This window comes from Carassius auratus, chromosome 18, assembly GCF_003368295.1.
Source record: "Carassius auratus strain Wakin chromosome 18, ASM336829v1, whole genome shotgun sequence".
Lineage (NCBI taxonomy): Eukaryota > Metazoa > Chordata > Actinopteri > Cypriniformes > Cyprinidae > Carassius > Carassius auratus.
Window position 1 is genome coordinate 23,607,980 of NC_039260.1, and position 18,476 is coordinate 23,626,455.

An 18,476-nucleotide genomic window follows, 5' to 3' on the forward strand; every position below is an offset into this window, starting at 1 on the left:
ATGAAGAAAAAGAAACGGTCTAAACCTGCCTGACCCTATGTGAAAAAGTAAATCTAAATAAGTAAATCTAATAGCTGGTTGTGCTACGCTTAGCTCAATCAACTGCAATCAAGCATTTGTGATAACTGGCAATGAGACTTTCACATCCGTGTGGAGGAATTCTAGCACACTCTTCTTTGGAGAATTGGGTTAATTCAGCCAGACTGGATGGTTTTCGAGCCTGTAAGGACTGTTTAAGGTCATGCCACAGCATCTCAATCGGATTTAAGTCCGGACTTTGACTTGGCCACTCCAAAACCTTATTTTTTTTTTCTTGAGCCATTCAGAGGTGGACTTACTGGTGTGTTTGATAGCATTGTTCTGCTGTATAACCCAAGTGTGTTTGAGCTTGAGGTCACAAACTGATGGCCACACATTCTCCCTCAGGATTTTCTGATAGACTGCAGAATTCATGCTTCCATCAGTTATGTCATGTCAAGCAGCCCCTTGGCTTGTAACTCTCCCATGGATGCCGTTTTTGCCCATTTTTTTTCTTAATGTTAAATCATGAACACTAACCTTAATTGAGGCGAGTGAGGCCTGCTGGTCTTTAGATGTTGTTCTGGGTTCTTTATGACCTCCTGGTTGAGTCGTTGTTGCGCTCTTGGGGTAATTTTGGTAGGCCCGCCACTTCAGGGAAGGTTCACCACTGTTCCAAGTTTTGTGGATAATGGCTCTGAGTGTGGTTTGCTGGAGCCTCAAAGCCTTAGAAATGGCTTTATAACCCTTTCCAGACTGATGCATGTCAACTTTTTTGTTTCGCATCTGTTCTTGAACTTCTTTAGATCGCCACTTGATGTGTTGCTCTTTAAGCAAGCTTCACTTCTATTTAAGTGATATGTTGGTTCAACAGGTCTGGTAGTAATCAGGTTTGGGTGTGGCTAGTGATATTTAACTCAACTTTCTAAAATAATGTGCTTAATCACATTTCTTTCATGATTTAACAGGAGGGGGCAATTACTTTTTCACAAAGGGCCATGCAGGATTGGACAGCTTTCTTCCCTTAATAAATGAAATCATCATTTTAAAACTGCATTTTGTTTTTACCTGCATTATCTTTGTGTAAGATAAAACTTAGTTAGATGACCTGAATCTTTTTAAGTGTGACAAATGTGCAATTTATACTGACAATTTCTGCCAAAATATACTTTAAATATGTACTAAATATACAGTATGTAAATAGCTAAGCTCAGTTAGTATAAAGTTGATACAAATAAATTGTGGACAGAATAGCCAACTAGAGATTAAAAAAAGGACTATAATTATTTTCTGCATTGTTAAATATGTTTCTTACATTACATTACACATACATTTATTTAAAATGCTCTATATGTTTACATGTGTCAAATATTTATGCACAAAACATTTTCTTCAAATGTGAGATTATGTGAATGTATTTTACTGGATTAAAATATATTCAGGACAAATATATATTTTTAAATGCTTATAAAGCATACATTTATATTTGCATATATATATTCAACAAAAATGGCTACAAATAAATTGGTAGAAAATATATTTACACATATAAGCTTGTTTGTTTACTTGTTTTTACATGAAATAGAAATATATCAGATGAAACATCACCGAGCAATGAAAGAGCAACATCAGTGTGATGCGGTTTTCCTCCAGGAAGGAGCAGAGCGTGGGTTAAATGTGCAGAAATGAGGTGAACTTGATTATAACTCAGACTGACTTGACACACTTTCAGAATCTGGAACAAATGGGGCTGTTTTGAGCGCAGGAGCCTGAAGCGCAGACGCTGTTTGCTGAAAGAACAGATTTCTCCCCAAACACACACACACACACCTGTATCTGAGACTGGCTGCTCTGACACGTCCCGCAGCTGCAGGAATCAGGCCTGCTGGGACCATAAATTAATAACGCTACCGTAGGGAAGACTGAACCCTGCACTCCTCTGTACGGATGATCTATGGATGACTTCACCCAAACTGACCCAACAACCACATACAGGATCCCACAGTCAATTATATCCACGTATCTCTTAGTAAAACAAACAAACAAACAGCTAAAACAACAGCATTCCCTTGATCTACTTTAAAATGACTCCATCAATCATTTGGGAGGAGCTGCTCGGCTCTGTCATGATGCCAATGTTTTACATATTAATGAGGCAATAAAACATGCTTTACTATGGCAACTGGTCTTGTTTCTCATGTTGTTTGGGAATTAAGTTGAATTTGTAAGCTTATTGTTGTAAATGATGTCATCATGCGGTACTGGAACATGCACACTCTCTCACACAGACACACACATGCACACACATGCACAAACACACACACGTTTGCTTCTGTGAATTGTGGGGACTTTCCACAGACTTCTATTACTTTTATACTGACCAATCTATATTTTCTATACCCTAACCGTAAACCTACACCTCACAGAAAACCTGTTTGTATTGTTACACTTTAAGATAAATATAATTTGCTATTTTAGAGAGTTTTTGACTCTACTAAAGCATAAAGATACCATAATATGTGTGCAGATATTTAAGAAACATGCTTAAGTTAACATGTTTATCTGAAAAAAACAATACTACAGTTAGTTATTGTCTTTTGAAAATGTGCGTTCTGGGCCGGAATGTCGCGCTCTGTTTTGGTTTGTGAAACCGCCCGATTCTCAGGGACTTTTTGGGTTTTTGAGCTTGTCATTCGCTCTTCGAATCTAAAATCAAATCTAAAAGCACAGAAGAACAGGTCACATGAGTGCACAGACACTGGGGAAAACCAGCATTAATCATAAGCTCACCAAAATCCACTATCAACAACATCTCACACAGGCATTCATATTTGGCAAAACAAACTGGACAGTAAAATCCTGATGAAGAGCGTAGGGGTCAAACTGTTGTGTAACGGATCTATACGACTGCGTCCTGCGCTCATCGTCCTGATGTGTGACACCAGGGGAATTCAGCTCTTGCTGTACGAAAGTAAATATTTATAAAGTGTGCCATTTCACCCGTCATCGCAAAAATAGGCCATTAATGAAGAAGTGGTTTCCTCATGCGCTGGAATGCTGAGCTTCTGTCGCTCCCTCTCTACATTACAAACCCTCTCAGCGTGGAAACTTGGATTCAGTCGGCATTAAGTGTTGGATTTCCAGAGATCTGGCTTTTGGCAGCTGCTCTTTTCTTTTCCACGTGAGACGACATCCTTCATTCGAACATTTTCCACTTCGCCTGGCAATAAGCATTGACGTTATGTGGCTGGAGAAGGTGTATTATAGCGTTTGAAGTTAAAGGAGAGAGAAGAGGGAAGCCCTGAGGTTCTGTGGGGTTGTTTACATGCTGGCTCCGGATTTAAAGACCGGACTGGTGTTAGGAAAGGACTGTTGGGAATATCTGTGGGCTGCAGAGCACACTCCATTACATAAAGCCACACTCAGCTTGGGAAAAAACTGTATAGACAAAGCTCAGAGAACTCTAAATAACCTCAGCTCACACTGTGTTACTGTAGTATCATTTATATTCCATTATAGTTTTGTATGTTTTATATTTTCTCATTTTAATTTTTGTTAAAATTGTGGTCACTTTCCTTCTTTAAAATATATATATATATATATATAGATATATATATATATTAAAAAAAAAAAAAAAAAAAAAAATATATATATAGACATTTAAATTAATTTTAGTTATTTCAGTACATATTCAGTATATATATATATATATATATATATATATATATTAAAAAAAAAAAAAAATATATATATATATATATATATATATATATATATATATATATATATATATATATATATATATATATATATAGAATATATAGACATTTAAATTAATTTTAGTTATTTCAGTACTTTAACTTAAAAAAAGTGAAATGTTGCCTTGGCAGTACATTATTTCCATTAATTATTTATTATTTTATTTCAAGTGCTAAATATGTTTTATTGGTTTAGTTGAATGGTTTTAGTTTTAATTATTATTATACTATTATTATTTTGTGAATACTTTAGATTTAATGTGATTTGATATGTTCTGGTTTTGTTTTAATTTTGCTCTAGTAATTTTGTTGCGTTTTGTCCATTTTTCTTCTTTTTAGGTTTGATTATGTTTTAATACCATAAAGCTAAAATCTAAAACCTTTTAATTTAAATAATGACATGATGGTTGATGGTTACATGAATTACATTTTGCATTTTTTACATTTTCTGCTTTTTTTTTTATTTCATTTTTTTAGTTAGTTAGTTATATATACCCTGCTTCTTAATAAAATATGATAGATATTAAATGAATTCCATGAATAACCTGAAACAAATATTTTCTGGACTAGACTGAGGAATTGCTGTAACATGTCACTCAAAGTTTTACTCCCTAGAGCTTCACTTATCAGCTACAGCTTCATATCCAAGAGCTTGAAGAGCATAAATCTAGAGATAAGCAACATTAGACATCTCTCTCTCTCTCTCCTCTCTCTCTCTCTCTCTCTCTGTGTGTGTGTGTGTGTGTGTGTGAGTACTCTCTCTCTCTCTCTCTCTCTCTCTGTGTGTGTGTGTGAGTACTCTCTCTCTCTCTCTCTCTCTCTCTCTCTCTCTCTGTGTGTGTGTGTGAGTACTCTCTCTCTCTCTCTGTGTGTGTGTGTGTGTAAGAAAGAGGTCAGTCTCCTCACACTTCCCATGCGCTGTCACAGAAGGTCGTTCCAGTGTGTTATGAGGTCATGGAGACACGGGGGTCCCCATTAGCAAAACACCACATCCATCCCCTGAGTAATTACAGCACCATCACCTCTCAGCCAAGCTAAACAATGGCAGGAATATGCTACAATGCTGTATCTAGACTTGCCTCAATGCAAACCAGCCCGAATCTACAGGCAGATAAACCTTATCGCGGCACAAAAGTTTTAAACCAGGAAACAGGACGAAATTACTAAAACAAGATATTCTCTTCTCAAGCCCACTGATTTGAAACCATTGTTGCTTCTTCCAAAGAAAAGGTAAACATGTCGACACAGATACCTGTATAAACCTTGACCTTTCTGACTCCAAGTCCATAATGACATTATGTCCCATTACTTTTCCAGATTTCCTAATTAATAAAATATTTAGTATGAGTATATTTACTTGGAATGATTTTCACTTAGAAATTGCTAGTACATTTCACAAAAAAAGACAATTGTCACATGATTGAATTGAGCACTAACCTTAGAAAGAGGAAAAACTGAAGTAGTATTTTATTGTCAAACACAGTCCAATTACCTTTATTTACAACTTAAATAACATACACTAAATTATTTATTTACCTTTTACTTTTTTCAGGTCTAAAATACATACTTTTTAACTAAGGCTACCTCATATTTCCAGGTTTTTCCAAGACCGTGAAAAATCCAGTTCTTCACAGAAGTTTCAAGATGTCGTGGAAGTGAATTAAAAACTAATAAATAACTTGATTTTTAGTAGTTATGTCTATTTCAGTTAATGTTAGCTTATCTTGAAGGCCCCTTGTAAGTGTGCTGAGGCCCCCTAGTGGGCCCGGGACTCTTGGCTTGACTGCCTTAAAATGGACAACGGGAAATGGTTCAATATACTACTACTAATGTTATTAGCGGTAGAAAGTTTCAAAAAGCTAAATGATGTTTGTTTGATCACTCAGAGGTGCTTTGATAACCCATTTATGCTTCAAAAAGTAGAAAAATCACTATAAAATGACACAACTGTTGAGATTCTGTTCGACTGCAATGCAATATAAATTCTGTGAAACATACAGGTCAGATAATTTGATCATTTGATATCACAATTAAATCTTTGACTTTTGATAGCAAAGACTTAAGATTTTTAAGACTTATGTATAAGATTTATGTTTAAGACATTTTTGAGATCTTATTTGCTTATTTTAAGAGACAAAGCCAAAGTCTCCTTTGGCTTTCTATCTAATCTCATTGATGTTTAGGAGAAACTGTTTAACTATTAGAGGGATCTCATTTCTCATTTCTCATTTCTGGCTTGGACTGACCTGCGGTGTAGATGAGGGTGAACTGGCCGCGTTGAGTGTGGAAGGTTTTGGTGCTGGAGTTTTCTGTTGCTCCGGTAGAGGATAAAGACTCCAGTCTTCTTCGCTCTGATTCAATGTATTTCAGTATGACACTTGTGATCTTCTCTCCACCGGTTCCACTGGACAGAGCTTTTTTTAACAGGACCGACTGGTCCTCTTTTAAACTGAAACACAAGCCAAAATGAAAGCCATTTTAATGTGCAAAATGAAATAAAAAAAATAAAAATAAAAGCAGCACACTAATAACACAGTTAGCCTAGCATAGCATCATTACAAACTATTTTATTTATTTATTTTACAGTTTCTGCCAGGGAAAGAAATGGCTAAAATATATTTTAAATGGGTAAATTGCAATATTTATAAAAACGAGCGTGGATTGAGGTGTTGAAGTCATTGTACAATTTAAACACCCTTACGAAAGGAACATATATTTACCAATATATTTCTTAAAATATATTGTGATATATTGTAATATATTATTTCCCCTTTTTATTTTCTTATATTTTATATATTTGAATACATTTAATAATATATTGATGATAAATATATTATGCAATATATTGCAAAATATACAAATGATTGCCGCCTTCAATATATTGCATAAGAATATATATATATATAAGAATATATGCCTTATATTATACATGATATTTTCCAATATACCACAATATATTTTTGTTTCATAATTAATTTTAAAATAATGAAAAGGACTGAATTAATACCATTGCTAACAGACAAAAGTTATCAACTTTCTTCTTGCAGTGCAATGGTTTCCGTACAACTCTTTGCTCTTGATGCAAATGTGCCAACCCTTTTTCAAATCCACAGCCTGGACATAAAAAGTAAAATGGTTCAGCTTGAACATGCCATGAGCTAATTTTCCTAAACAGAGATCATTTACAGTGAAAACAAGCTGACGTGAGCTTGGGTCAACAGAAAACAGCCTATAAAACAAGCATATGGCCATTCCCATTTTACATGCAACCTTTCCAACTCTGCATGTGTTACACACACACACACATTCTGCTTAAACACCCCAGCTATTAAAGGAGATGATTGAGCAAAGCCGTATTCACAGAAAACCATGACATAAGACAAATGGATAGGTCCTAATACAGAGCCATGGGAGACTCCTAGATTTGCACTGAGCTCCAGCAAAATGAACCATAATGATAATCAATCCTATACTCTATTTTTCAAATATAGACTATGTCTCTGATTCAAGAAATTATATAAATTGTTCCAAGTGCAATATTCTTTTTGGATTGTCAATAAAAGAGGCAAGAAAAATTCTCGTCTTTGGGGTGCAGTACTATTTCCATTCTTTATTTTATGCTTTGTAAAGAAAAAAAACCTTAACAGCTAATAAAATTGGCCCTCTATGATGATACACTACCATTTAAAGAAAATTTCTAAAATAAATATGCAGAGCACATACCTTTCATAGCAAACTAATGTAAGCATTCATATCTGACTAGAAAAGCCATGGAAATAAAAGCAGAACTTGCTTGTTTTAGCGATTGCACTCTCTGGGTTTAGTTGGGACTTTCAAAAACAGAGGACTTATCTGACAAATCTAGTTCACACATTGAATGTGATTTAAAACTGTTGAAAGACGGTGAAATTGCAGGATGTGAATACAGAATGAGTATGTAGCATTAACCCATCAGTTAAATCATTGAAACTGACCCATAAATGCAGTCTTTCAATAGTCTATTGTGAGAGAAGTGTTTCCACAGCGCAGGAACTTCCTTCCCAAGCTTAGATTCAGCTCAACTTACTCAACAGTCTGAGATCACTGCAGAGTGGGCCTGATAGACCTCATGAAGGCAGTAAATCTTTCAAACTAGGACACAAACCCAAATTGTATTAGCTTTAGAGTAAAGCAGATGTCAAACCATGTTAATTCTGAATATTTGAAACAGTTTCAGTACTAATTTTCTGCAGTATCGATACAAATACCAGCAATGATTTCCGGGTCTCTATTCTTTCTAAAAGCAGGCTGACATACACAGTAGCATATAGTATAAATAAATAGTCCATTGCATTGCGTGTTTAAAAAACGAAGCACGGCACTGTGTTCATATGTACTTGAGCAGCTCATGACTTGCAGTTATTTTTAATAAATAAACTGCTGTCATTATTATATGGGACTAAAGAATCTTAAATAAGTTTCAAAAGGAAATAATTTAATCGTGGTCAAATTTACAGTTTTTGTTCTTAATTTTATGCCAATATTTCCCTGTGGTATAGTCCAAAATCCTATTCTGTGTGGAAATTGGTCAAGGTATTGCATCACAGTTAGAAATGGAAGTATCATGACAAAACTACAAAGATATTTCTAATTAGATCTAGTTTCATTTTATTGTATCAAAACTACTGTCTTAAAATCCCAAATGTTGCAAATTCTTCTCTGACAGGCAATATTCTCGCACATGAACAGGCACAACAGAAAAGTTCAAACTGAAGAAGAAATAATCTCTATAAATTGTTATTGCTAATCTACCAACAAACTAGCATTAAGAACATTAACTTACATTACTAAATTGACCTGTGTTTTGTGCATCTCCACTGACCCATTGGCTTTCCAATAAACCACTTCTTAACCACGACTGCTTTCTATCTGCATTTTGATTCCAGATTCCAGCGTGTAGATACAATCTATCTTAAATATCAAAGCTCTGATCAGAGACTACCAAGGGACAAGACGCCTAAACTTTATGGTATTCATTGCCCAATCAATCTGAGATCAGAAGAGGTGTGGCTCTCCAATCATAACACTTTTCTTCAGAGCCTTTTGCATCTTCTTTCATCTGAATACAACATAAAAGAAGCATCTGCCTGTGGGGCAGCCAATCACAATAAATATGTCAGTTTAAGGGCGAGCAGTATGTCTTCTTCTCCACATTATCCACCTTGGCAAAACATGAGGTGAGATTAGAGATAGCTCTATTTTTCATTTCAGGGTGGAGAGCGAGCTGTGAGAAGATAAGGGTTACTTCAGGTCTCGGTATAAGAAAAAATAGAGTTAAAATCAGTCTATACTGGTGTTACAGTTGTTTAGCATCTGAATGGAATTAAAAGCCTTCGGTAAACAAGAATAAATCTCCAGCGTGCTTTCGGTATCTAGTACTGTATGTTTCTGACCTACCATGTGAAGTGGGAAAAAGAGATCGCATACAATGAGATTCTTGAATGTGCTGGTTTCACTGGTATGAATACAAGTCCTGTGTTGCCATATGCTGGCAGCAAGGTATAGTGCAGACAGATGGCTATTACAGTAGATATGAATTTGAGGTATTACAGTGCCTCCTGTAGGCACATCCTAGTAATGCATAATTTGTTTCTTTTATAGGAAGAATGTCAACAAACTGAAAGAGAGAAGATATCCATTCTGAATTGAGATTCTGCCATTGTGCTTTCCACCAACATTTCAATTAATATTGAATTACATATAAATATTTTATTTATTTATTTTTTATTTAGGTGTGAGTTGTTGAGTGAATTGTTTGCGAGTCGTTGAGCAACTGAGTTAAAATGAATGCATATTATAAGACAATGAAAATGTTTTTGTCAACCTGTTGTTAGGGACTCCCAAAAACAAAATAAGAACCTTTTATTTCCCATAATGGGGGACTTTAATTGTTATTTTATTTGCTTGCTATTTTAATTGACATATTTAAGTTTCTCTGGAAAATTACAATGGATTATATAATTAATACTTCAACGTGCATCATTTCCCTTTTTCCATTTTCTGGAAATATATCTATATGCATTCCGACCCGAACAACCTGTACAGTCAGTTAGACCCCTAATACATATATTTCACTCTTATAGTGGGTGTTTAGGAATACAAAATAGAGCTGGTGATACATAAACATCACGCTGCACGAGACACTGTATCCAGCAATACAACTTGCTCAACATAACTTTCCGTAAACAGTGTGACCTTTAAGTATTTATTGACTGTTAATATATTTGAACTTCAAACTGGATTAAAAAGGCACGGTAAACAAATATACCATTCCTAATATAGCCATGCTTTACAAGGCACTCGCTTTAGTGTAAAACACATTAGTCTCAGTTATGAAGAGTGCTCTCACCTGGGTGGCTGCCAGTGTAATGAATACGTCTTTCTTGTATCTGAAGTGGCATCACTGGAGGCAGATGTGGAGCTGTTGCCAGGGATGGTGGTGGATGCAGGCATTACCATAGTAACTGTTGCCATGGTAGGGATTGATACCGTGGGACCAGGATGTGCTTCAAACCATGAGCTCGTGGTCAGTGTGACGTCTGTGTGTTCACAGCGATGGCCGTGGAAGCCCGGACGGCACTGACAGATGTTCGGCCGACGACAGACTGCTTTATTATGGCACCGCGGATGACATCTTGCTAGTGAGAGAACAACAGAGAAACTATATTGTCATTCTGTTAATGGTTTACTAATGCTTCTCAGAACATGTCAAGCTACAGTATTTCCCAGATTAAATCCTGGAGTGTGACTTTCCAACACATTCCTAGTCAAACATTTGATGTTGCACTGGCCCTTTAAATGCACATGGGTCAAGGGGTTAGTTATTAGTTGGTAAATCTAGCTACATACGGATTAGGAAGATGTGGATTATGATGAGAAAGCTGAGAGACTGGATTAATGCAGGTCTAGAGCTAAGGCACCATTCAGAGGTTTGGCCTACTTTCAGCAAAGGAATGTTCACACATCCAGATGGACAGACATGAAGGACATTTCTACTACTGAAAGTAATATGCACGATCGTAATATACAGAAAAATGATTAACATATTATATAACAGACATAAGCTTAATAAAATCTATCAATAAAACAAAGAACTATCTAACTGAACAAATAACTGCTGCACGCTGGAACAAAGAACGCTGTGTACAGGTTTGGCAACTTTGAATACACTTGAATATACTGTATACAAAATAACAAAAAATATATTTGTGTGTTATATGGGAACATACAAGCTGAGCAGATTTTAAAAGTCTTCATCGTCTGCTCAAGACAAAGGATGTAATGAATGACAAAAAACACTCAATACTCTCTATTAAAACCATACAGAATACACATGAAAAATGACCAGATTTAGGCATTCAATTGGCAAGTCTTTACAAAAAAAAATTGATTGAAATCTTTTATAATATAATATAATATAATATAATATAATATAATATAATATAATATAATATAATATAATATAATATAATATAATATAATATAATATAATATAATATAATATAATATAAAAGGTTCCTCTTTCCTCTCTGAATATTGTGTTGGGCAGTAGGGGGCCTTCAATTCAAACAGATTGCGAAACCACATTTTTCCCCTTCCCTTCTGTTTATTATGTTGTTACAGCTCCCAGCTGTGCTGACACTTCAGTTCATTGCCTCATTTGAAAAATCTGACAAATGAAGAGGATTTCAACTAAATGAAATACGCACAGCCGTATATGTTTATGCTTTTCTGTGAGCATAATAAAAATGCATGAAAGCGTCTGAATGGCCCTGGAAAGATACTCACGTTTTGTGCATTGTTTGGTTTTGGGATTGACCAGCCATGAGTAACAGCACCTGGTGCCACAAACGTTGGGCCTGGAGAAAGACGGACAGAGATCAAGGGTGAAACTCTGAGCTTGACAGTTGTTGAAAAAGTAAAGCCCATCTTCTGCCACAATGCACAAGCACTGAGTCTGCTTGTCCTTAAAACTGCAGAATGCACTTCAAAATTCACTTTTATTTCACCTTTGCAGGCTCCGTGCCAAATCAATCTGTCCGGCATAATCACAATTTAAACACTTCTGAAAGGACATTTTTAAAAGACTTACAATCCATGGCCCTGGGCCCCTTAAGATGCATTGGACTGAGTGAATAGCCTTGGGTTTAAGCTGACCCTTCACCCCGTGTTGCATTCTGCTTGGACAAATAGCGCTGATGAATAAAAATGAGGGGGGTGCGAGTTTGTTATAGACGCCCCCCTCGTCGGGCCTCCGTCCTCCCTGTGCCAATGCACATGAGAAATATAGTTTTTCCCACAGTGGCGCTGGCAGACACGTCTGGTGGGTAAACTTTGCTGGATTAAGAGTTTTCTTCAGATGCCTGGGCCGCATCTGTTTATCTAGCGGCTTCAGGGAGAAAAGGCAATTAGCACACCAACACAAGCCCCGATCCTAAACACTCACGGCCGGCGTGCATCAACCTGACCCCTCTGTAGCGTCCGGAGGGATTTGCTAATTAGTTACAGTATGTGCCTGTATTGTATGGCTTCTGAAGGGACACTGTTGGGAGCTGGCAGGCCGAGGGACGGCTGTTGTCTGAGCAGCGTAAGCCGATTGAGACAGAGCTGGCATGGGCCGTCCAGGCTATGTGGAGGTCAGAATGACCTATGACCTTCCAAAGCTAATTCAGCACATGCAGATTTGGAGCGTTAACTAAAATCACTGGATCAGTATGCAAGCTCTCAACTTTTCTGTTGATCTTATGTTGCATGCATTTAATTGCATTTTAAAACACTGCTTGTAAATATGATCCCAAAATGCATTTGTTAGAAAAATGCATAAAATAATATATATATATATATATATATAATTTTTTTTTTTTTTTTTTTTTTTTTTTTTTTTTTTTTGTCTGAAGGGATCATTGAGCCAAAACTGAAAATGAACCCCATGTCATTTCAAAACCCCATGAAGAACCATTTGCATAAATAATTTTTAACATTCTTGGAAACTTTCCATTGCATAAGAGGTTCTTTATAGTAGAAACAACAACAACAAAAAAGATTCTTTAGATTATTAAAAGGTTCTTCACACTAGGAAAATACTAGTTCTGGAAGGTTGTTAGGGGAACTAAAAATGGTTCTTCTATGGCATTTTTACAAAAACACACTTTTGAAACCTTTATTTTTAAGAGTGCATGACTTTTTTCCTTTATGTAACATAAAGGAAAAACTTGAAGCTTTCAAGCTTCATAAAGGACGCAAAAGTATCATTAATTAGCGGTAGCTGTCCTGATTTGAGTGTTGTATTTCAAGCCATACAAAACTAAAGCTGAATTTCAATTAAAACGTTGCTCATCCTTGGCATGCTGATAAGTCAGTTGATTCTTGGAATGATTTGTCTTTTTGCATTCAATGTATAAAAAGAAAGCCATACTGTTTTTGAGTCATGACGTCATGGAATTATTTACATTTTTGGGTGAACTGTCCCTTTAAGCAGAAGCTGTGTTTCGATGTCTTATAACACTGAGACCTTTTACCAACCTTCTGTATGTCTGATCTCTAAATAAAGGCCTTGACCCTACACTTTGACCCCTATAAGGCCCAAACAGGGACATTTCAGCACTGACAGAATGAAAAGTGGCCATCAACTTTTATACCCCGTTTGGGTTTTAACGCGAGTCGACACCTAAACGATACATTCTTACAAACGATGCATGTTTACAGAGCTGAGAGGCTGCCATTAGAGCAAGACTCGATAGTGATCAGAGATGTCTGTGTTTATTCTGCTCACATGGCTACGACGGACACAACTGTTTTTCCAAGATTTGGACGTGTTAAAGGGATAGTTCACCAAAAAAGGAAAGCTGTGTCATTGTTCAGTCACTTATGTTGTTCGCAAGCTGCTCTTTTGCTTACAACTAAAGTGGAAACCGTCGTGATTGACATTCACTTTAACTGTATGGAAAAGAGTAGCTTGAACATTATGCTAAATATCTCCTTTTGTGTTCCACAGAAGAACGAATGTCTTATAGGTTTTTCTAAGTGAGTAAATGATGACAGAATTGTCATATTTGGCCGAACAATTCCTTAAATCTGTTTTGCTATCACAAAATATAAAATCCTGGATCTGAAGAATAAAACATCTGTTCTTTACCAGCTGCGTTTGCACACGTATGTAATTCTCTCGGCCTACAGCTCTTGTTTTCTCCGTGTTAGCAGAAACAAAGTGGTGAATGCATCTGTACATATTTTAACACGTTAGTGGGAGCAGAGGCTGTAAAATAAAGATGGTAAATCAACCTTTTGTATATTAAAAATGTTATTTACGTTTGTGCAATACAAAAAGGATGGTTTATGGTTTTCTTCTTGGCCCCGGCTCTTTTTTTCCAGCACCTCGTAACAGAGAAGCTTCAATAAAACCTCAACAGTGGTCCTCCTCGAGGTCAAATATGTGGGTTAACTGCTGGATTATCACAAAGCTCCCACTTTGCTCGGCATCTCCATCAAGGAGGACATAATCGTCTTTTTGTCTCCCTTTGAGGCACCGTTGATGCGCTCTGAAATGAAGCCGTGTTCTGCATTCAGTCTTCTGAGCTCTGAACTGTCAGCTTTACTAAACTCTGCAAGAACACCCTCCTTCTCCTTCTAAGCTACCATATTCCCCCCATAGCCCCAGGATGGACATGTTTCCACAGTCAATGTCCTCGCTTGACCCAAAAGCACAATGAAGTCCAGAGGAGGAGGGATGTTACAGAAGAGCAGCGGTGCATCCTTGATGAACTCTTTCAAAGGTTCAGTGGCATTCTGGCTCCCTTCAAATGAATCTGAAAAGAAGGGTAAGTAATTTCCTGCTCTGTTATGGATTACAAAGACCAGTCACTAGGTCTCAAACTTTTCAGGAGAATCAGGAATTCCCCTCATTGCTTGAAGGATCAACACTTCCGGTGCACGTCTAGAGAAACATCTGACTGGATGTTACTGCAAACAGAGACGGCCCAATGTTCTCACGTCATTCTGGATCTATAAAGAGCTTTGATCGGAGTAAAGTGCTCTGTTATGTCTCCGGAGACTATAAACTGCTCATAAACGTTGAATTAGAGAAGCAGTGAAGACAAAGACACAACAGTCTGGATGCCAGAACACGGTGAGATGTGTGGTAAACATGATGTTTGACCTCTTTAACCAGCAACTGTACCGAGAAAAGAAAGTAAAGTAAAGAAGAAGAAAAACGAATGGAATTTCATTATTTGGAAAGTTCCGAAACAGTTGTTCTAATGGAACTACAAAAAATATTTGCATAATATAAAATAAGAATCATTTTGGAGTTTTTTTGTACTGCATTTATCCCATTAAGGTTCTTTATGATTGATCCAGTAATAAAAAAATAAAAATAAAAATAAAAAAAAATAAGATTTGAAAAGCAATAACAAAGATATATTACATTTCCACGCCATTTCGAGGTCACATATGTTCAGTCATATCTTGAAAAATTTGAAAAAGATGACTGATGTTATCCCTTTTTTCAAATCAGTTTCAAATTAAAATTTGAGATTTTTTTTTTTTTTTTTTTTTTGCTAATTTTAGTTTATCCTGACACTTTTTTATTGATTCCGTTCAATTTATTTTATGATGTATTCAATAATATATGAAAAAAAAAACATAATTGATTCTGTACATGTTTACTGTATTAAAAAAAAAAACAATGTATATAATAACTAAAGGACTATTTACTTTTCACCTTGTTTTTCGAGGACACGTATTCACATGTATGTATTCAATCAGCACAAACATCAGCACCTCTCGCGATGACTTACCCTTAGATAAGACACTTACCCTTTTAAATCTGTGTGTGTTCGTGTGGAGTTGATCTGATGTCTGTGTGTCTGTGGAGGATGGATGAGATCAGGAGACATCTGATGACTGACTGATGAGGTCGCCAGGGACAGAAAGCTTATAAACAGAACTCCAGACAGGCAAAGTGACGAGCTCCACGGCTCTGACATCGTTATTCCGAGCGTCTGAACTGATGCAGCTGATGAAAGTCTCAATCACTCAATCACTCTCTCATCCACACGCGCTGTTGCGAGCCGCAACTGACATCAATGAAAGAGATGGAAAGCGTGGAAAACTTTCAGCCAATCAGATTGATCCGTGGCTTCAACCAAGAGACAGCCAATCAGAGCTCAGATTCACCGAGCAGAAGTGCGAGGAGTGAGATAGATAGATAGACAAACATTACATGTTCAGATGATCGAAGGCTTTTCTTATCCTCAGCATTTCAAGGGAAAGACGAACACGCAATTTGATCGACTTTGCAATAATAAAACAAGGATTTCGAGTTTGAACATTTAAAACATGAAATTGTGCAGGTATGTTAGGCCTTTATATGACAAATTTTGCATCTTATTTGCAAATATATTTAAACAACTGGTAAAGTTTTAATTTATATTATAGGCTATATATATTATTTTTCTGCATTGTTTTTTTTTTCAAGCTTGTTATTTTCAAAAGTTTATGTGTATGTGTCTGTATGTGTGGTTATGTGTATATCTATCTATCTATCTATCTATCTATCTCTCTCTCTCTCTCTCTCTCTCTCTCTCTATATATATATATATATATATATATATATATATGCTATGCTAGTTCAAAGCATGAGAAACACAACGGTATATACCCATTGTTCAATTAAAATTAAAATGTAAAATGTACATTTTAAACATGTTTTCACATTTTGATTTTAGAATATCAGAATCAGGTATTTTATTAATCATGACGAAATGTTTTAAAGTGAGAAAATGACAAACCGACACAGAATCCAACAAATCCATTTGCTTACACCTTAACTGATGTTTGCGCTGTTGTTATTTTCCCTCCAAAATGATGTCACTTCCTGAAGGATGATGTCGTTATGAGCTTTATTATTTAAAGTTATCTTACTTTAAGCTTGTGCATTTAGAAAATAGCATGGAGAAAATGTTAGCATTCGGTAACATTGGTAATATTCATTATCTAAGATGTGGTTTTACATTTAATTTGTCAGCCACTGCTGTCCTTTGACAAAAGACAAATCTAACACAAATCACTGGCATGGGAGATATGTAGTGTATATTCCCAGTCTGTTCACTGGAGAGAACACAACGCCAGTCTCTTCCCTCGCCGACAGTGAAGCCGTCCAGATGTCTGAAGGTTAGTGGTTGGGTAATGAACTACCCCTCACACAGGGGTGTAAATGTACACTAACACCACCACTAGAAGATTGAGGATGATAGCAGTGACCCCGATCAGGCAGAATACTCTCTCTGGGGCTCCTCTGGGGCCACTGGCTCCTCCTGAGTCCAGACGTCTGTGAGCAGTTCCTGTGACAGACAGATTCCTCAGTTCACCTGTGGATTTACCATTCATCAGTCCAATAATGCCTTGAGAGACTAATACACTGACATTTTAAAGTGTTTAAATTAACCAGGGAATGCATGGGATTATTCAATAATATTCTCTTCTAATTTCCTATTCATTATGATTATGCCAAAATAACCGCTTTTTTTTGTTTATGGTGAATAAGTAGAGTGAATGATTTTAATTTGAAATGTAAAAATACATGCACAATTTATTATGGGATATGTAAATGAATATATTAATTTATTTGGTTAATTTAGTAAAATGTTTATTATCATATTTATTTAATATTAACATAAATATTCATATTAAATAATATTTATATTAACCATAATTAATTAAAATCGAATTCATAAATATACAAATACATTTTAACAAAAATTAATGAATTGATTGTGTAATATAGAAATGTAATTATCATATTTAAGCTTGCAAACACTCATCCATAATAGGTTTTTGTGTTTAGTAAATGTCTTGAAATATTCTGGACACATGCTCCAGTTCTCCCCCCACTGATTTCAGCCCCTTTTTAATAAAACTGTGCTAAATGTTTGCTGTTGTGCATCATATTCACTAGATGGCACTCAAAATCAAAGTAAATGTTTCACTAAACAGAACATAAATGTAGCTCTTTAGCTTGAATCACTACACATAAAATCACTTCACATGCAGCCAGTCAATAGAAGCATACGGTCAAACAGAAAGAAATAAAGAATATAATGGAATACACTCCTAAATATTTTCACATAACACATAAATCTTCAGTACTGATATTTCATTAATACATGTACTTTAAATATTTAAGTCAAGTGACCAATTTAAATATCATTTTAAAAATACTTGCTAAAAATGCTCCTGAATAGTCCCTCCACCTCACTACAAGTGCACATTTAAGCTGTGTTTAAACACACTAAGGGGTGTTTTCTGGGAAAAAGAGTGCAAAACAGGACCCTTCTGAATGTCATATGCTTTCTGAGCCCTTCTGGAGAGTGCTGGGACTTTTGAAGGTGAATTGAATTCTTGCTTTCAGTGCAGAAAGCATAATCCCTGTAGCCCAGGCTGTGCATTAACAGGAGAGACTTTCCTCTGATAAAGCCTGACACAGAACTAATTGCACAAGACCTCAGAGAGTCGGCAGAAAGAGAGATCAGATGGGGCTGAAATGTTAGAATGGCCAATTACAGTTTGCCGTTTCTAATGAGCACTCAGGGTATAATTAGAGGTCAGAGGTCAGTGAACTATAACCGAGGGGTCACAACAGTGGTGAAGTAGGTTCAGATTCAA

At 36.1% G+C, this 18,476-nt stretch overlaps 1 protein-coding gene across 3 annotated transcripts in view; it reads right to left on the minus strand.

The window, feature by feature from the left end:
- The window catches only part of ltbp4 (latent transforming growth factor beta binding protein 4), a 77,547-nt gene extending 61,674 nt beyond the window's left edge, over positions 1–15,873 (minus strand). For 2 of the 3 annotated variants that reach the window (XM_026288100.1, XM_026288099.1), the window contains exons 1-4: positions 15,630–15,873; positions 11,604–11,674; positions 10,165–10,453; positions 6,023–6,225 (exon numbers count right to left, since the gene is read on the minus strand). In XM_026288100.1, the coding sequence (XP_026143885.1) occupies positions 6,023–6,225; positions 10,165–10,453; positions 11,604–11,674; positions 15,630–15,799 (733 nt within the window). In that variant the 5' untranslated portion in view covers positions 15,800–15,873. Of the gene's footprint in view, positions 1–6,022; positions 6,226–10,164; positions 10,454–11,603; positions 11,675–14,123; positions 14,157–15,629 lie in introns of those variants that run through there. The other variant, XM_026288101.1, reaches the window with a different exon arrangement.
- Positions 15,874–18,476: the final 2,603 nt, after the last annotated feature.